Below are 20,667 nucleotides of genomic sequence, written 5' to 3'. Positions count from 1 at the left end.
CTCCAACTCAAAAAAAAAAAAGGGTGATATAAGCCGAGCTCAGTGACTCAGCCTGTAATCCCACGCCTTGGGAGGCTGAGGTGAGTGGATTGCCTGAACCCGAGGGTTCGAGACCCGCCCGGGCCACTTGGTGAGACCTCATCTCTACAATAAATCAAAAATCAGCCGGGCGTGGTAGCGTGCCCCTGTAGTTTCAGCTACTCGGAAGGCTGAGGCGGAAGGATCGCCGGAGCCCAGCAGGTCTGGGCAACAGAGTGAGACTCCAACTCAAAAAAGAAATTCCTGAAGGAATGACCGGACTGCAGCAACCCTCAATGCCTCCTTGGCATCGAAGAAAATACCCCCTATAGCCACCCCTGTGCCCCTGGCAAGAGGGCCCACATGGCGGGACTCTTTGCTCTAAGTCACTACCACAGCTTCTCCTGTATCCATCCCTGCAGACAGGCTGTTTGCTCTTCTCTCTACATGGTAAAGTACCTGAATCATCCTCTTTCCAGTTATTTGTTGCTGTGCTCTCTTGAAACTTAGTAGGATCCAATAACCATTATGTCATGCTTGCAGACTCTGTGGGTTTGAAAACGGCCCAGCGCAGCGGAGACAGCTTGCCTCTGCTCCATGTGTCTCATATGGCTAGGGAAGACACATATGGCTGGGGCTGGAACCTTCTGAAGGTGCGTTCACACAAGTAACCAGCACCTGGGCTTGGGTGACAGCTTACGTGGTAGTCCCAGACTCCTGCATACTCCAGCAAACAAAACAGAAGCTGCACTGCTTTCCGTGACCTGACCTCAGAAGTCCCCTAGCATCACCTCTGCCACAAGCTATTGGTCAAAGCAGTCAGTCACCTGCCTGCCAGGCTGAAGGGGAGGAGCAGGATGCACCTCTCCAAGGGAGGGGCATCAAAGAGTTTGTGGTCTTTTTTTTTGACACTGCCACACCCGTTTATCTTTGATCACAATCTGTGACATGTGCCTATGGTTCTCTGCTTGTCACCTATCCTGACACTTCTCACAGATATGGCTATTTATTACAACTTTAATTCTCATGGACTGTATGCCCCTAAAGCCTAACTCAGACCATGTCACTCTTCTGCCTCCCCAGACCCTCCAAGGGCTCCCCCATTTCACCCACAGTAAAAGCCTATGTCCCGACGACAGCCAGCAAAGCCCCACACGATTTGGCCCTGGTCAACTCTCTGACCCCACCAGCTCCCCTCCGGGACTCAGCTTCCCCCACTTCGACTACAGTGGCCTCTCCACTGTCCCTTTAAATGCCTGGCACACTCGCTGCTGCCTCTGCCTTACCAAGATGGCCAAAAGACTTATTCCCTCACTGCCTCCAGGTCAAGGCTCAGGTGACACCTTATCAGAGAGGGTTTGAGCATCCACCGTCAACCAGTAGCCCCCACTCCCCACATGGCGCCCTTGTCCTCCCTTCCCTGCCCCATTTATGATATATGGAACCATGCCTAGAACTTCCTAACTTCCTGTTGCCCATCCCCAGAATATGGGTAGGGATTTCGCTGTCAAAACAGAATTCCTTTTTTTTTTTTTTGAGTTGGAGTCTCACTCTGTCGCCCAGACTGGAGTGCAGTGGCCGCTCCCAGCCACCGCAGCCTCGACCTGCTGGGCTCCGGCGATCCTTCTGCCTCAGCCTTCCGAGTAGCTGGAACTACAGGCGCGTGCTGCCACGCCCGGCTAATTTTTGACTTATTGTAGAGATGAGGTCTTTCCAAGTTGCCCATACAGGTCTTGAACCCGTCGACTCAAGCAATCCACTCACCTCAGCCTCCCAAAGTGCTGGGATTCCAGGCTGAGCCACCGAGCCCGGCTCAAAACAGAATTCTTAATTCTTTGTAACAATAATTAATTCGTACCCTTTGCCCTCCCTGATTCCCAGTCTCTTGCAGTGTGGCTTCAAGTCTCTCCCATCACGTGGTGGATGCTCTCACCTAGCCTGTGGAATCTGACTCACCTTGTGATTTGGTTTAGACAACCAATGAGACTGTTAGCCCACAGAAGGGATCTATGCCACTTATGGGTTATGAGGCTTGCTGTTTCTGGTCCTGCTCTTAGGATCCTGCCACTGTCATGTGACTAGCAGCGCAGTGGGCTCATTGTCCTGGCCAACAACTAACCGACTGCCAGACACTGCCATGAGGCCACAGTCACACAAACAAAGCCCTACGGAGATCAGCCGAGCCTGACCCAGATGAGAACACCCAGCCCATCTTCAGACAGTTTAAACTGTTGAGTCTGGGGATGTTTGTTATGTAGTGTTATTTGCCCTAATAGGTAACTGACACAAGCACTAAGCCCAGAGATGCTCAATAAATATTTGCAGGTGAAAGGAAAACATTCACCTTATGGGTCATTTAATAATGACCAAGCACCATGTCTGACAAATATTTGTTGAATGAATAAGGAGAGTGACAGATCCTATTATGCAATGGCAAGGTGGGGAGAGACCAAACAGTTTCCTTTGTCTTTCAGAGGTATCAAAGAATATGGCTTGAGATGTTTAGCTGCCTTAGCTAATCCTTGCTACCTCCTTGGGAGGGAGGTTATCATACCCATTTCACAGAGAACTCCGAGGCTCAGAGAGCTAGTAAGTATCCCGGTCTGCCTGATTGTATGTAAGGGGCTTTTTGCTTGCATCCGAGGAACTCATTCAGTAAAACGCCTTGTATTTTGTTCCCAGTCTTCACACAAGGTCATTTCAGGCTCACTAGCTCCTTGCCAAAGCAGTGCAGGTCTCATGCTGATGAGATGAAAGCTCAGAACAGGTAAGTGAGCAGCCAGTGCTCCCTCCAGAAGATCCAGGTGGAGTCAGCAGAAGACCAGGATGTACGAGCGTTTCGTGTCTATGTTTAAGCAAGCAAAGCAAATCAAACATGCCTTTCGTGGCCAAGCTAAATGTTGTTTTCCAGTTTGGAGTTTTGTTTGTATGTATCTATTTTGAATAAATTTGATAATTAAGCCACAAACGTTCCCAGCACACTTGGATATATTTAAATTACAGGCTTCTGATCCATTGGAGAAAAATCACAAATACAGGCATAAATGATGCCTTTTTCTTTGTTCAGTGCCTTTTGCAGCACTCAGATGGGTCTATCCGCTTAATGGCCAATTCCAAGGCTGCGGGGAATGAGGGGAGGTGGGGAGGTTGGCAGAGAGACTGCAAGAAATGAAACCCCGTGGTGAAAAACTGCGGTTCTTTCAAGAAAACATTTCATCTGTGCCTGCAATTCATCTCAACAAGCCAATTTTGAAAACACAAACAAGCTGGCAAAAGGGGTATCTGTCCCTGCCTGACTGGCAGCACTCCATACCACCATTAGCCACCAGAGCCCCATTCCTGATCACTGTGGAAGAGGGCTTCTGCAGGCAGGGTGTCCTGGGTTAGAACCTCCTTGCTGTCTGGGCAACTTGGGGCCTGGTGCCCCCGGCCACCATCTGTAGTCTCTACCGTAACTGCCCATCCACTGTCAAATAAAAAACAAATTCAGACTAGTAAAGAGAGCCATTTATTTGAAAGGATTACTACTGCTATAAGGGGAGAGAGATAACAGCAAAAGAGAGAACGTTGTGGCCACAGAGTTTAGGCAAAAAGCGCCCTTCTTTTATAGGAAGAAGAAAACAAGGTTAGAAATGAGATAGGGAACCACCATGACTAGTTTCCAAAATGAAGGTCACAGGCCCCAGACCTCACTGACAAGATGGGAAGCTGTGAGAAGACCAGCTGAGGCCAGCTGAGACCAAGATGGCTTCAAAATCAACTTCTATCTGTCCTTCTTGCTTATTATAACACCTTAGCATGCTGGAAGGCACACCCACCAGCGCCACGGCAGTTTACAATTAACATGGCAACCCAGGAAGTTCCCTACAAGGTTTAAAAGAGGGAGGAACCCTCGATTCTGGGAACTTCCCACGCTTTTCTGGAAGAACCCATGAATAATCCACCTATTGCTTTGCTCAGCATACAATCCAGAGATAGCTATTAAAAATAAAAATAAAGCCCCAGTGATACATGGTTGTTCTCCCGATAGACCAGCCTGGCTGGTCTATCTGCTTATGGCATTTCAATACACTTACTTTAGTTTTCCAACTAAAACCCCAGTGACACACATGAGCTGCTCTGCTTATGGATTGTTCAGTCATAAACTTTTTGTCTCCTACTTATGGCTCATGCTTGAATTCCTTCCTGCACAAAGTCAAGAACCCATTTGGTCATGGGACTGAATTCCAATTCTAGGGAATTCTCCCATCATCCTCCTCCCACTCATGCAATTCTCGCATCATCCTCCTCCCACTCTGGTGGGACCCAGCTTTGGGGTCTCCTAGCTTGTATCAGAAAGAACCGGGAAAGGGGATGAAAGGGTGGCATGATGGGATACTAGGTGATGGAATATCTCACCCTGAGGCCAGCCTCTCATCAGGAGGGGCTGTCTGCTGGCTCAGGCCGAAGGCAGGCCAGAGTTTGGGGGTCTGAAGTAATTTAGTTAATAAGCATCTTATAAGTGGGACAAGTTCAGCGAATCCCTTGGAAAGAATGGGAACCTGTGTGTCTGGCTTTGTCACAGATAACCAAGGGAGACATGGGAGGATGGCTCTTTGCAGTTAGTTGTTTTCCAGAACACAGAAGGGTGAGAGGAATTCCTTTGTCCTGTTTTCCTGGGGCTCCAGGCTCAGGTAAAACTCGACACCACTGAGGGGAGGTTCTTTAGTGTGGCATATGAGCAGGTAGACGCCTGACCTGTTTCTGCTGGGTTCCAACACCAGCATCCCACTGAGCCCGAAGGGTCAGGAGACCTTTCTGCTTGACTGTCTCCCTCCCTAATAGGATGATCCTGATCGCTATGGTGTTTGCTGTGAATTTAATATATAAAAGTGCTTTATGTAGCCCAAGTATCTAGAAGCCACTAACCTGTTCAACTGGACTTGGGCAAGCCTGTTTCCGACCTCCAAACCAGTATAACTCTTTTTTTCTTTTTTTTTTTTTTCACGAACATAGGTTGTGAGAGATTTTTTTTTCTTTAAATGGGCATAACTTTCCACGGCCGCTGTGCAATGCTGCAAAAGGCCTGCATGCTCGGAGATCACAGGGAACGTGTGCACAAGAGACGTTAGTCTCGGTGACACCTCACCACTCGGCATCAAGGCGGAGGGGGCCGAAGTGTGTCCCCTGGCCACCTGCCTTCTCAAGCGCGCACAGGCGTGGACGCGGCACTAGCTCGTGGGTCCGAATTCTGGATCTGTGCCTTTCCAAAGGCACAAGTATGTGGCCGCTTTAATTTCACCGAGCCTCAGTTTACCTCTCTGTAAAATCGGGAGAACCGCTGATCCTAGACGCGGGGACTAGATAAAACGGAGGATGTGAAACTGCGTTGAACGAAGTCACTATTGGTGCAGAAGAGAAGCGGGCGTCGGCGGCGCGGAGCGAGACACAGGGACAGCGCCAGACCTTCGCGGTCCGGGCTCCGGACTCGGGTCTTTACTCGGGAGCGGGGCGGGGCGGGGCGGGGCGGGGCAGCCATCGACTACTCGGCGCTCATCCGGGCGCTCCATCGCGATTAGCCGAGCGGCGAGAAATCGATTCTCTCGGGACAGCCGGACGCGAGGAGACAACGGGATTGCTCGGACCAAACGCCACGGGTCCGAGCCAGCCGGAGCGACTCGACACCGTCAAACGTAAGAGAGGTTGGTCTGGGAAACTAGAGAGGGCGAGCAGTTCTGTCCCTTAGGAGTGGAGAGGCCACGCTCGGAGGGAAGGAGCGCGCGGGGCGAAGCGTGGAAATGATGACGGCTTCGCGCGTGCGCCTCGGGAAGCCCTGGGTGGGGGGAGGAGAGAAGAGGGGGGAGGAGGGCTCGAGCCAGCGCATGCGCCCTGAGCACACAGCGGGGGACCTCGCCGCTCGCCTGCTCCGCCGGGGGGGGGGGGTGTGGCCTTGCGCGTGCGTAGTTCTCGTCTCACGGCTGCTGTTTTGCGCATGCGTGACTCCAGTTCCTTGTGCGCTTGCGTTGTTATCGGTGTCGCGTCGCAGACCTCCGGTGCGCTTGCGCGAGTTCTGTGTCTGCCCGGGCGTTGCTCCCGGCCCGCCTGGCCTTTGTCGTCGGCCTGCTGCTAGGCCGGCGGGAAAGGCTTGAGCCCTCGAGTCTCGAATAGGAGCCGCGAAAAATGCAGCCCGGGGAGGGCGCCAGAAGGGGAGAGTTGAGGCTTGGCTTGCGGGGCCGTGGAGCGGCCGGCGAGTGGCCGAGCGTGGGTGGCGCGTGCTCGGAAGGGCCAAAGGGCAATACCGGGAGGGGGGTGTTGTCGAGGCCACGCCGGGGCCGGCCGCGTAGCCCTTGGGGAGCCAGAGGGACCCTCGTGCAGTTGAATAAAGCTGTCCGGAAAATGTTCCAAAGCTGTCGGGAAAGTGTCCGACGCTCACGCTTGTGCACAAGTTCTGTGAATCCCACCACGATCACATTGGAGAAATTACGAAACTGGGCCACCGGTGCCCAGAATCCGGAGCGAGGCTGATCTGCCCGGGAGGCCCCCTCGGAAGGCCTTCTCACGGCCAGCGTGGTCGCTTGGGAGGCGGGTGAGGTTCTCGGAGAGGCCGGTTCATCTAGCCAACTGTCATGACTGTGGGAGGTACTTTAGCGAAGCTGGTGTTTAAAAATACGAGGACCCTGAGGTGACAGGCGGTGGCTCCCTCGAAGGCTGTAGCTCATTTCCACCAGGAGCCCACTTGCATCAGAGGAGCCAGCGCGTCAGAGGCCAGTTTGCACGGGGAACTCTGGATGGTGAGTTTATGAAGTCAGGAGCGAAGTCCATGCGTTCTGTCTTATATAGCCTGTACTTGACTCCTTTGTGTTTAAGGCTCATCTTGGGCTGATTTATAAAGCCAAGACAAAAGCCATTCTGAGAGGTTAGCTCATGCAAACTTTATGTAACATACACCAACAGAAAAGCCTTTATTTAAGGGGCTGAATCATTAAGTCCCATTAAGAAAAACTATTTTACGCAACCTGCACCTGGCCTTCCCCAGTAGCTGTCCCATGTGTCAGTCTGGGTGAAATGCCAGTCTGCAAAGCCACAACACAAGAGAACACTATGGCTGTTTCAACTGTGCCTGACACCTGCAAAAAAAACCAAAAAAAACCAAAAAAAACAAAGAAAAAAGCCTATGACCAACAAGAGGTCTTTTAAGGCCATATGTGTTGCACTCTAGGAAACTGACTTGCAGAGTGAAGATACAAGGCCAACTCAGGCTTTTTCATGTGGCCTGTACTTGGGTGACCATGGGTGTCGGTTTGCCTAGGCTACCCCCAGTTTTTTACTTGTTCAGGCATAAATATTAATAGCATCCTGGTTTGGATACTGTATAGTTAACCCACCCGTACTGACCACTGGAAGGCTATTTATACAACTCACAATAAACCCCTTTACATGCAGCTCTAGGAGGCCAATTTAAAGGCCAGTCTGCGGTACCCCTGAAAGACTGCTTCAAACATCTGCTTACAAAGAACTGGCAAATCACACATCTGATTTCTGACTCTCACCTCTGGAAGGCTGTTTGTTTAATATAACCTTTTATAAAAGGCATTTCAGCAAGGAATTCTGGGAAGCCGATCAAAGCCAGGCCACAAGGATATTCAGGCTGATCCCTTCCTCTGGAAAACTCCTTGAAACAACTATCAAGATATTTTCATTTATTTTTTATTTTTTGAGTCGGAGTCTCTGTTGCCCAAGCTGGAGTGCAGTGGCACAATCATGGAGCCTCAACCTCCTGGGCTCAGGCAATCCTTCCACCTCAGCCTCCCAAGTAGCTGGGACTACAAGTGTGTGCCACTATGCCTGGCTAATTTTTTTTTTTTTTTTTGTAGAAATAAGGTCTTGCTATGTTGCCCAAGCTGGTCTCAGACTCCTGGTCTCAAGCGATCTTCCCTCCTCAGTGAACTCTAGAGGCTGACTTGTAAAGAAGCCCGGGCAAGAGGCCATTAAGAAAAGCAGTTTCACCGGGCTCGGTGGCTCAGCCTGTAATCCCGCGCCTTTGGGAGGCTGAGGTGAGCAGATTGCCCGAGCCCGCGGGTTCGAGACCCGCCTGGGCAGGCAAGACCTCATCTCCACAATAAAATCAAAAAATTAGCTGGGCGTGGTAGCGCGCATCTGTAATTCCGGTTACTCGGAAGGCTGAGGCAGAAGGATCGCCGGAGCCCAGCAGGTCGAGGCTGCGGTGGCCGGGAGCGGCCACTGCACTCCAGTCTGGGTGACAGTGAGACTCCAACTGAAAAAAAAAAAAAGAAAAGCAGTTTCATGTAGCCTGTGCCTGTCCTTCCCAGGGAGGCCATCTCAAATAAATGGCTGTGTGAAGGCTGCTTCTCACAGCCCACATGAGGCCAGCACCTCTGGAAGATTGTTCCATATAGTCAACAAGAAAGGATTTCACCCAGCCAGACTAAGCCTTTTTCTCCTCTAAGGCCATTTCACATGGCTAACAGGAACCAGCATGAGGCTGCTCCCTGGAAGGTTGGTTGATGCAACAAAAAAACTTTCCACAATGGAGAAACCATGGAAGATTGGTTTGTAAAACTAAGACAGAATCCGACTTCACCTGGCCCTCAGACAAGCCCCAAACTACAGGGAGGACAGTTTGGAGTACTGTTTGTGTGTGTGTGTGTGTGTGTGTGTGTGTGTGTGTGTGTGTGTTTTAAGAGGCAGGTTCTTGCTGTGTACTGTTTGTGTGTGTGTGTGTTTTAAGAGGCAGGTTCTTGCTGTGTTGCCCAGGCTGGTCTTCAACTCCTAGGCTCAAGTGATCTCCCGCATAGCTAGGATTACAGACATGCACCACCATGCCTGTGACATGGCAACTATTTAAAAGGCCAAATCATGAGAAGTTCTGGGAAGCCTGTGGAGCCAGGCAGGAAGACTGATGTAGCCAGACTACCACTTCATTGTGGAAAGGTTCTGCATGGTGCCAACATACGACCTTGTACAAAGCTAGAGTTTAAGATCAACCATGAGGCCTTTTGGGAGGCCATTTCAAGTGGCTAATACAGGCAATCTGAAAAGCATTTTGAAAACAAACCCATACAGCTGTCCTGAAGCTTCCCCTTCTGGAAGACTGTCACAGGGTCAACATGAGTATCTCTGAAGGCTTTTTTATAAGGCTCTTGGCTGAAGAATCCTGCATTTTAAAAAATATTTAAGACTGTCTGGTGTGGCCAGGAGAAAGCTGTATTGTCCAGCCCACCTGAGGCCCTCTTTCCCAGAGGCTGTTTCACATGGTTTTCAGCATGAGGCCATTCTTAAGGCCAATTTGCAAAGCAGTACATAGGCTGCTTCAGGAGGCCAATTCATGAAGACCAAACACAAAGCCATCTTGGGAGGCCAAGGTACAAAGTGGCACATATGAGGCCGCTTTTAGAGTCCAGCTGACAAAGCAGAACATGAGGCTACTTGGGAATCCTGGATTATGAAATAGCATGTGAGGCTACCTTCAGAAGCTGGCTTTGTAAGGCCAATATGGGCTCTATAAGGGGCCATTTTATAAGGTCATCTGGGACACCAGTTTGCAAAGCCTATAATCTGCATCACAGGGAACTAGTTTATAGCCCATTTGAAACCCTCTGGGAAGGTATTTTATAAGGGCACTAAGAGACCAGTTTACAGGGCTGGCACAGAAGGCCCTAGCGGAAGCCTTTTTATAGTATGGCAGATAAGTGGCCTTCTGGGAGGCCATTTTATAGGCCTTTATGAGAAGCCAGGATATGCGGCCTCTGAGGTCTTTTGGATGCTCAGGTTGGGACTTCTCGATATCGTTTTATGAGACTCATGTAAGACTCGGGACAAGCTGTGAGGCCACCCAGGACGGCCAGTTGATGGGTCCCGTGTGCTGTCATGTGTGCTAGTGGATAAGACCACGCTGGAAGGTTGGACCATGAAACTCCAAGAAGGCTGTTATGAGGCCAGCGCAGGACATTTATGAACCTTGTAGAAGGCTAAAGGTGAAAACCATCCTGGCAGGGACTGTGATCCCATCACCCCTGAGCCAGCAGGGAAGGATATCCGTTGTGAACCAAGGACTGAGCAGAGTCCTATGGATACAAAGGCCCAAAAAGCTGATGGAGACTTCACCCCAGAAGCCAGAGAGTGTTCTGGGTACATATCGACACTGTGTAGTTTGGGACAAACTGCTCAATCTCTCAAATCTCGCTTTATTCATCTGTAAGACCTTACACTGTAGGCTTGTGAGGGACATTAAATGGACATCAAGCTTACAGCCTGACGTGGCACACAGGAAAGGACACTGAGATTGACTGGAACTTAAGCCCTGTTTCTGCACAAATGACTGACCACAGGGCTTGGGGCAAGTCACTTCATTTCTCAGCTTTAGCTTCCTCATCAGCAGAAAATAGGAGGGTGAGAAAATTATAGGGATAATGATCACAGTAACCTCAGTATTGTGAGGAATAAATAAAATCAGAGGGAAAGGAATGGTTGGGAAGCCATGATACAGGCTGTAGCACTGAGAACAGCTCTAAATTATGGCTGTTACTTTAGGACAGGCCTAGAAAGAGATGCTTCAAAAATAATCACCAGTGAGGGAGATAAGTCTGGCTCTTACGTGAAGTGATAAGGTGTTCTCATCTGTAGAAAGGGGACGGTAATTCCTCGTAGAATTTTCTTGAGAATTCGACAACCCAGGTTCCCAGGCCCTTCACATGCTGGCTCCTGGTCTTGTGGCTTCAATCTTAAGGTCATGGACTTTGGAGCCAGACTGGGTTTAAAATCTTTGGTCCACCTCTTTACTAGCTGAACTGCTCTGGGCAAGTTGTTTCACTTCACTTTTCCTGATCTGTAAAATGGGGATGATGATACTTTTATCTTAATAGTTTCTGTAAAAAGTAAGAGAGTGATGTATGAAGTGCTTAGAGCATTTATAAGTATGTTATCAGCTATGTGGTTCACTGTGAGTGTTAAATGAGGTAATCCACGTAATATCCTCAGTCTTGTGCCTGCTACATGCATTTTTATTCCTGAGCTGGGGACTCCAGGGATAGGGATGGGGTTGCCCAGGTCACCTTCAGAAACCAATCTCCAGCACTTTTTATATGTCATTGCTTCCCTGTTTGCTGCTGACTTCTTCATATACATTAGAGCTAAAGGAAGCCAATATTTTTTCCTCTTGTCTGGGTCCCAGGGTGTCTAGGAAGTTTGGATAGAGATGTTAATTAGATCTACTGCTACATAACAAATCACCATAAATTCAGTGGTGTAAAACAACACATTCATTACCTGAGCTTCCGTGGCTCTGAAGGGGGCATGGCTTAGCTAGGCCCTCTGCATTAGTATCTTTTACAAGGCTGCAGTCGTGTGTCAGTTAGGGCTGAGTTCTCAGCTAAAGACTCAACTGGACAAGGATCCAAGCTCCCATAGCTAGCAGAATTCTGTTCCTGGAGGGCTGTTGGACTGAGGGCCTCAGGTTCTTACTTGCTGTTGTCACTAGGCCACCCTCAGTTCTTTGCCACATGGGCCTCTCTATCATGGCCACTTGCTTTAGAGAGTCTGCCAACAAGAGGCAAGTTACAATCTTAAATAACCTAATCACAAAGGTGGTAGTCTGTCAGATCCTTGGTCCTATTCTGTTGGTTAGAAACACACTGTGTTCTTTTTCTGTTGCTGCTGTAACAAATTACCACAAACTTGGTGGCTTAAAACAACACAAATTTATTATATTATCTTAGAGCTTTGTAGGTTAGATGTTTGATGTGGATCTTACTGGGCTAAAATCAAAGTCTCCACAGTGCTGCACTCCTTTTTAGTGGTTCTAGGGGAGAATCCATTTCTTTGCTTTTTCCAGCTTCAAAATTCTCCTATTCCTCAGCCTGTGTCCTTTGTCTTCAGCACAGTGGTATTGCACATCTCTGACCATTCTTCCAATATTGCATGTTCCTCTGACTCTGATCTTAGCCAGGAAAGATTCTTCTAAGGACTCCTGTTAGGTTGAACCCACCCAGATACTTCAGGATAATCTTCCCAGCTCAAGGCCCTTATTCTTAATCAATCTGCAAGGTGCCTTTTGCCATATTAGATAACATATTCATGTGTTCTGGGGATTAGCATATGAGCATCTTGTGGGAGCCATTATTAGCGATAATAATAGGAGTGACCACATTAGCCAGGGCAGGCTAACTGTTGCAACAAGCGTCATCCCATTTAATGGCCAAACTCGGTACAAGTTTATTTTTTGTTCATGAAATATACCAGCATGGCTGTCATGGTTGGGTGGCCTTTCTGGGCAACTCTTCTTCAAGCAGCACCTTCCATCTTGCACTTTGTCATCCCCCAGAGCCTCAAGTCCCTCACTTCCAGCCAATGGGTAGGGAAAGTGTGGAGAATCCCGGCGGAAGTGTTTATGGGCCTCACCAGAAGTGGCATAAATGACTTCCATTCACAACAGCTAGAACTTGGCCTAGTTACATCCACTTGCAACTGAGACTGGGGAATGTAGTCTATATGCCCAGGAAGAAGACAGAGTTTGCTGAACACAGAGCAAGAGGTGACAGACTCCATCTGGGCCATCATCTGTTTTTGTAAATAAAGTTTTATTGGCACACACCCGTGTCCATTTGGTTACATACAGTGCATGGTTGTTTTCACACTACAAGGGCAGAGTATGAGGGGGACCCAAAAAACCCTGGAATGTATTTATAAAAAACTGTGCATTTATTCTGACATGTTTAAACTTCAGCCACCTTGAAAGTACTCTCCATTGGATGCTGTACACCTGTTGGGACACTATTTCCATGGCTCAGATCAGTTTTTGAATTCATCAGTCTTGATGCCTTTTCGTGTTTCTGCCACTTTCCGTTTCACCTCTTTCACATGGACAAAACGTTTCCCTTGGAGGACTTTTTCCATCCAGGGAAACAGAAAAGTTGCACAGGGAGAGAGCGGGCGAAGAGGGAGGGCAGGGCACAGGGGTCATGCCGTTTTGGGTCAGAAACTGCTGGACACTTGTGCGGCGTGGGCAGGTGCAAGCAGGTGCATTGTCGTAGGAGAAGCACCCAGCCACCCTTTTGCCACAACTCAGGACATTTTCTTCCACAGTGTAGCCTCTCACAACAACACTAGCTGGTGTACTGATGCCGATGGGTTCCTAGAGCACTTACCTAGCCGGGAAAGTCTGTACTACAAGGGGCTCACCCTCCAAAAGATAATTCCTGTTTTTGGGGGGTCTCCCCTCATAGTAGCAGCAGTGACTCTACGGCCTGCAGAGCCTAAAATAGTTAATATCTGGCTCATTGCAGAAAAGGTTGCTGACCACTAGCATAACGTATTCTCTGCAGAGCATGGTGGTCCTTGTTTGTCAGCATCAAATGAGATGGGCAGTGTAACAGCTGTGAGGATAATACCCAGGACCTGGGGCATAAGTAGATCATCTCATTGTGAGCACAGAGGTTGTTCACATGTTAGTGTTCCTCCTGAGGACTGACTCCATCCACGTGTGATGCCCTGGCCAGTGCCGGCCAAGGCACCAGCAGTGACATCCCCCTTTCTGCATAGCTTCTGTGTACTTCCAGATTTTTTCCTGAGCAGGGAATGTTCCTTCAACACCTTGACAGAGTACCTCTCAGCAGGCTCTGCTTCTAGGCTCTAGGGAAGCCTCGAGACATGACACATGGTGCTCTGGAGGAGCTCGCCGTCTGGAACCGGAGATACACACGTGTGAGCACGTTTTTAATTCTTAGGGACAGGTGCCAGAAGAGAAGCTCAAGGGCTGTGGGAACACAGAACACAGTTGGAGAGTCTTGGCAGGCTTCACACAGGAGTCGTTTAAAGTGGGCCTTACAGGTTGGGTATGAGTCTGCCAAGCAGAGGAGGAGTGTTGGAGGCATTGGGCAAGGACAATACGTGATCCTTTCGAAGCAAACATTTCTCCAGTGCTTGCTGACTGCCAGATGCCTTGTAGGCCCTGGGGATGCAGCCGTGACTCCAGACAGATGGGGGTGCTGCTCTTGTGGACATTCTGCCTTGCAGAAAAGACCGCTGTGAAGACGTGGTTACTGCGAGATGGGGAAGCCGGGAGTGCATGGGGGATCAACTTTTGTGTCTTCCCCCAGGCACAGGCCGACCGAGCCAGCAGTGGGCCCGATGGCTGAAGGCGCCCACTGCCTGAGACCCCCCCTGGTGGGAGCAGGTGCTCTCTGGGAGGCCCTCAGGGCGCTCCTGCCGCGCACAAGAGAAGAGCTGAAGCTGGACCTCAGCCAGGAGGTGGAGAGGAGTATGGTGGTGTTGCTGCAGGAAGCCGCCGAGTTTTTCTACACTGGCCGGAGGGCCGCATGTCTGCAGACAAGCGAGGTGATCCTGGACTACTCCTGGGAGAGACTCAACACCGGCGCGTGGCAGGACGTGCACAAAGACTGGCGCCGGGTCTTCGCCTTCGGCTGCCTACTGAAAGCCCTGTGTCTGTGCCAGGCACCTGGGGAGGCCCCCGCCGTGGCCGCAGCCCTGAGGGTCTGTGACATGGGCCTGCTGATGGGGGCGGCCATCCTTGGGGACATCCTCCTTAAAGTCGCTGCTGTCCTCCAGACACATCTTCCTGCTGGAAAGAGGCCTGCCCATAGCTCAAGCCCGGAGCAGCCCTGCGCAAAGGTATCTGGGTGAGATTGCCATTGAGCACACCAGCACTCCAGCAGTCCCGTTCTAGAAACATCGAGGCAGCTCTCCTCTTTGGTGAGGCCTGGTGACATGCAGCCCCACTGGTGGAAAATAGTATTGCCATTGATTTGGAAAATGGAGCAGCTCTGTTCATTTAGAAAAAATCCAGTTTCTGCAAAGGCAGTGCCCTTTTGGGAAAGCCGGAGGGGCATGTTTTGTGAACTGAAAAGAAACAGTTTAAGGGATTATGTGAATGAGAGCTGCAGCCAACTATAGCCTGTCTCTTGGTCAACTTGTTGAAGTATCACTCTGGCAGGCTAGCTTCCTGGCTAGCTTCCTGGCTGTTCTGCCTCTGTGCTGCTGAGTTTAGATGAGATACGACAATTAGCTGACCTCTGTTTCCAGAACCCATTTGTCCCACCCTTAGGTTCATGCATGTGACAGAGCACCCCGGGCATGGTTTACTCAGAAGGCTCCAGATCTGTGCAGACACACAGACCTCTTGCGACACCCCAGGGCCAGCCACTCACCTCCTTTGGGCCTCAGTTCCCTCACCTGTAAAATGGCAGAGTACTGACCCCCGCCAGAAATGACAAAATCTGCACTAAATACTGGGTGCTGGAATTATGGGGTGTTTTTGACATTTTTCTAAATGCTTTCCTCTGTCTTCAGAATTTTCTACAATGGTTATTATTTTTATATGAGAAAAATGCAAATAGAAATCATTAAACACACATACACGTAACCAGAATAAAAGCAGAACCTTTAAAAAGGGAAGGGAAACTTTAGCAAATCTGTCAAAGAGCAACTATATTATAGAAGGAATTCTACAAATCAATAGGGAAAAAAGCTTGAGCCCCAAGAGGTAAAAGAACAAGAACAGGTCGGGCTTGGTGGCTCAGCCTGTAATCCCGCACTTTGGGAGGCCGAGGTGATTAGATTGCCTGAGCCCATGAGTTCATGACCCACCTGGGCAACTTGGCGAGACCTATCTCTACAATAAATCAAAAAATTAGCTGGACATGGTAGCACGCACCTGTAATCCCGGCTACTTGGAAGGCTGAGGCGGAAGGATCGCTGGAGCCCAGCAGGTCAAGGCTGCAGTGGCCGGGAGAGGCCACTGCACTCCAGTCTGGGCGACAGAGTGAGACTCCAACTCAAAAAAACAAAACACAAACAAAAATTAATTAATTAGTTAATTAATTAAAGTTAAAAATACAAGACTGCAAATAGCAGAAGCAGCGAGGCAGCAATTTCTGACTATTAAATGAGCAAACGTGGTGTTACATGTTACCTTGTTGCCAGGGGTACCGTGGGCTGAAGGCCTGCTGTGTGGGTTGACCTTTCAAAGGGCAGGGCAGACATGCAGATTGAGGGACAAAGATCTGTCCATTTTGACCCAAGGGTGACACCCTCTTCCCCCACGAGGTCTGTCCCAAGGAACTCTGGAGGTGGCTTCATGCCCACGGTGGTTCTCTTGGCGTGGGCAGTGTACATAGCAAAGGGGCCATGGGTGTGGGCTCGAGTCGGCCTGCCTGGGCTCAGATTCCCCCGCTACCACCCCACCTGCGACTCGAGTAGTGTGGTGGTCTCTCAGTGCCTCCTCGGCTTCCTTGCCTGTGTGAGGGGGTTCGCTCAAGGGTTTGCTCAACACCCTGATTGGGCACTGATGGTGGCCCTGCCCCTGCCTTCCTGGAGCTTCCATTCCAGTGAGGCTGTGGAGGAATTTCCTGTCAGGCGGTAACAGCTGGGGGAGGCAGCTTCAGGCAGGACAGCTTGGGCAGGGGCTGTGTGGACCTCAGAGCCTGTCCTCGAGGATCGTGACAGTATGAAGAGGGAGGGGAGCTGACCCGTGCTGGTCCGTGGTCCTGCACACTCTACACGTATGATCTTCTCTCGCCACAGTTTCACAGAGGAGGAAACTGCCACTTACTGAGGGACAGTAGGTCACTTGCTCAGGTCACCTGCTGGAGGCGGTGAAGCAGATGATGACGCACCCACTCATGAGCAATTGCAAGGACTGAGGGCTGCGTGGAGACTGCCTTAGCTGAGTGGTGGAGGGACGAGGCGGCTGCCGCTCCCTGAGGATCAGAGATGCAGGTGTGAGAGATGGGAAAGGAGGCAGGGTGCGGTGGCTCCCGCCTGCATCCCAGCACGTGGGAGGCCGAGGCGGGAGGACCACTTCAGCCCAGGAGTTCGTGACCAGCCTGAGCAGCAGAGAAAGACTTCGTCTCTACAAAAAAAAAAAAAAAAAAAACCCAAATTAGCTGGGTGTGGTAGCGCGTGCCTGCAGTCCCAGCTACTCAGGAGACTAAGGTGGAAGGATCACCTGAGCCCAGGAGGTGGAGCCCGTGGTGAGCCGTGAGCCTGCCCCTGCACTACAGCCTGGGTAACAGAGTGAGGCCCCTACCTCAAAGAAAAAAAAGAAGGGAAAGGCGTGTGCAGGGTGAGAAGCCCTGTGTGGTTAGGATAGAGGTGGTCTAGGACATGTCCTTTCCTGCAGACTTTCTGGGAAACCAATGGATTACTCTTATAAATTGATCCAACATTGTTAATGAAGTGGTATGAAAAAACACTTTGATCTCACGAAAAGCACATAGTAGTAGCCCTAATAATAATACATGATATCTGTTGTTGTTACTAATGGCACCTGAGCTATTCTGCCATGGATTCAAATTCTTGGTGGCTGTCTCAGGTCTTGACTTTCTGAGGTGGTTGCCATTTGCTTTTGTGTTTAAACAGAAAGCACGGAATGCCCGTGGATCAGTTCCAGATGTGACATTGGAAAGCACAGTCCCCCGGCTTCACCGTCCATCCCTCCAGTACTTCAGGAAGCATTTTTTGGTTCCCGGGAGGCCTGTGATCCTGGAAGGCGTGGCTGACCACTGGCCATGCATGAAGAAGTGGAGGTGGGTAGTCACTGGAGGGCAAAGAGGTCCCCCTTCCCATGCTAGTGTCCCCTGGGAGTCCCTGATCCTACGCTCTGCAGGTAGATACACTCCACAGACACCTCACCAGCAGCCCCTGAGAATGACTGCCCAGGGGTTGACCAGGACTTAGAAGGAAGGGACCCTGAACTTCTGCAGGAGGGTATAAGAGTCTTACCTTCTGCTGCTGGCTGGCCCAAGCTGTTTCCTTATGAGTTCCTGAGTGGCAGTCTTGGATATGTCTATCATCAGTTCTGCAGGATCTTAGGAATCCCATGGACCTTCCCAGGGCCTGGGGCTCAGTGTAGGAGTAACCTGAGACAACCCCTTCCTCCCCGTGGGGTCCCCTGGTCTGTGGTGTCTGTTTCTGGTCCCTCCTCAGATTCGTGACAGGGAGATCAGACAGGCAACTGGAGAGACCATGATGCCACATAGTGCATGATTTTGGAAATAGGGAGCCACAGCTCACAGGGGACAGATGGCGTCAGCCCGGTGTGGTTGTGTGGAGGGAGCGGCTCCCTGGGACCTGTGGAGGAATTCTGACTGCAGGAGCCATCGGCACAGCCAGCCTCCATCGTGGGTTTTGAGCGGGCACTGTCATCGCCCCCATTTTGCAAGCGGGGAACAGGGATGAGAGCGGGTAACACACTAAAGGTCCCTGGTCTATAACTGACAAAGCCCGGAGTCAGTCCCAGGTACCAGAGTTCAGAGCCCAGTGGAGTTCTCGCCACCCCTGCCCCACCCACCATTTGCTCAGAGGTTTCTCAGCATAGTGCCAAGATGAGAGAGCCGTCAGGGGCTGTCAGCAAGCGAGAGTGGAACAGCCCAGAAAACCAGATGTGCTGGCTCCATCCACAGAGCTGCACGGCGTGGTGTGTTGGCGTAGGCCTTGGGCAGTCACCCCTGGGTGCCATGTGTCCTCATCAGTGGGGCGGGGTGATGGGCATCTCTGCCTCCTGAATTGTTTGAGCATGCAAGGAAACTACATGTGAAGCACACATGGCACCACACCCAGCCCATGCTGGTGACACTGGTGACGATGCACATGTCTCCACTAGCCTGGAGTATATTCAGGAGGTTGCTGGCTGCCGAACTGTCCCCGTGGAAGTTGGATCCAGGTACACAGATGAGGAATGGTCCCAGACTCTCATGACCGTCAGCGAATTCATCAGCACCTACATCGTGAACGAGGTATGGCCCTGGGACTCCTTTGGTTTCCTCTGTCCTCACGAGTACCTGTGGGTGTGGCCTCCATGTGCTGCGGTGGGAGGTTTCAGAGGAGTCGGTGGCCAGTAGGACGGCCAGGGCGAGGATGGCGGGTGGCTCAGCCAGCAGCTGGACAGGCCAGACAAGGAATTCTTTCCAGGTCCCTTTTTTGGGTACAGTTCAGTGGTGAATATAGTTCAAAAGAAGGACAACTGAGTCAAGAGCACGTGTATCTTAAATTGTAATCACTCCTTGTCAGATAATTTTCCCAGAAGTTAAATTGCTCCCACTCTTAGTTAATGTTAATGTGAGCACCTGTTTGCATACATCTCTGCCTGTACAATTTCACCACTGTGTGAAGTTGTTTGCCAGTCAGCTGGGTGAGAGGGCCAGCGCTTTACCAGCTGGGCACCCCAGTGCTCAAGGGGGTCTGTGAAGATACCCAAGGGCCTCTGTATGGATCAGAGGATCCCATGCAGGATGGAACGAAGGGGCGGTGCTAGGAGCCTGCTGACAGCAGCATCAGGAGGGCGTCTGTCACAACTAACTGGGCTTTGTCTTTCACTTCGGTTTTCTCCTGTGGATCAGCCACGGGACGTCGGGTACCTGGCTCAGCACCAACTCTTTGACCAGGTGAGTCTGAGACCACACGCCTCCTCCTTCACCTTCTCGCCTTTCCCTGTCCCCCCTGCCTGGCTCTGACATGAGAGGGCAGAAAAGCTCGCAGTGGCCCAGAGGAAGTAGCAGGTGAGGCCTACGCATCACTTTTCTAATGTGACAGGAAACGTTGGGAGGTTGTCAGTATTTCGAGGATCATGGTGGCCACTGTTCAGAGATGAACTGAAGTGGGGCAGCTGTGGAAGCAGGAGCCTGGCCAGGCTGTGGCAGGCGTCCAAGAGGCAATGCCAAGGCAGGTGGAGAGGGTCAAGGTGACAACTGCCGGCCCCTGCGCGTGGCTAGATGTGGGGGTGGAGGGAAGGGAGCAGTGGAGGAAGATGCCTTGAGATTTGGGACCCAAAAAACCTGATAGATGAAGCTGGGAACCCAAGAGAGACTTGGCTGGTGTGGCCTTGGCCAGGCCTGAGATCCCCCTACCCGCATGGCAGGCCCAGCAGGAGTGCCCAGGGAGGCAGCACGTGGCAGGATTTGAGGACAGGGCCAGGGTATGTGCCTTGACGGGGAACACCTGAGTCAGTGGGGTCAGGACCACAGTCAAGCAGGAGACAGGGCATCTCTGCAGGCTTTGGGCAGAGGCCCAGGGATGTTGCTTAACTGCTATATCTACAGGCCAGGGCTGCTCTCCCCTCTCCCGTCCTTACAGGGTCCAGGGCCCGTGGGGCTGCCAGCCTCAAGGAGCCTCATGCTTGAAGTTAAAGGGGGCTAGGAGCGGTCTTTTCCCAGGCCTCTCTGTATTAGGACTTGGAAATCCTGCCTCCTGTCTACCTCCTTGCTAAGTAAAGAAAAGGGGCATTCTGATTGATCGGGTGCCTATTGTGTGATCCCGAGAGACCAGCCTATTCCCTAGCCTCACTCCTACTGCGCATGGCCTCCCCGGGCATAGTCACCATGGGCCAGGCACCCTGGAACTGCAGGTAACCTTGGCTCCCTGTCCCGGAGCAGTCACTTTGTAGTTCACTAGGCCCAGAGGAGGTGTATTTAGGAGTAGAGGTAAAGCCCACAGTTATTTTTAAGATGAATCAGAATTTTAACAACAAAGCCAGGTGCAGTAGCTCACACCTGTAACCCCAGCACTTTAGGAGGCCAAGGTAGGAGGAGCACCTGAGTCCAGGAGGTCAAGACAGTGGTGAGCTGTGATCATGCCACTGCACTCCAGCCTGGGCAACAGAAAGAGACCCCAACTCAAAAAAAAAAAAAAAAAAAAAAA

General features: G+C 50.9%; 1 protein-coding gene across 2 annotated transcripts in view; it reads left to right on the top strand.

Annotated features, from left to right (window-relative positions):
* The first annotated feature begins 14,148 nt into the window (after positions 1-14,148).
* The window catches only part of KDM8 (lysine demethylase 8), a 12,473-nt gene continuing 5,954 nt past the window's right edge, over positions 14,149-20,667 (top strand). Inside the window, exons 1-4 of one of the 2 annotated variants that reach the window (XM_008066944.2) lie at positions 14,149-14,643; positions 17,392-17,558; positions 18,635-18,767; positions 19,371-19,415. In XM_008066944.2, the coding sequence (XP_008065135.2) occupies positions 14,275-14,643; positions 17,392-17,558; positions 18,635-18,767; positions 19,371-19,415 (714 nt within the window). In that variant the 5' untranslated portion in view covers positions 14,149-14,274. Of the gene's footprint in view, positions 14,644-17,237; positions 17,559-18,634; positions 18,768-19,370; positions 19,416-20,667 lie in introns of those variants that run through there. The other variant, XM_021717046.1, reaches the window with a different exon arrangement.

Source organism: Carlito syrichta, unplaced genomic scaffold, assembly GCF_000164805.1.
Source record: "Carlito syrichta isolate Samal-C Ts95f unplaced genomic scaffold, Tarsius_syrichta-2.0.1 Scaffold309199, whole genome shotgun sequence".
In the NCBI taxonomy this organism is placed as follows: Eukaryota; Metazoa; Chordata; class Mammalia; order Primates; family Tarsiidae; genus Carlito; species Carlito syrichta.
Note: the sequence above shows the minus strand (reverse complement) of the source record. Positions and strands in the feature narration are given on the sequence as shown.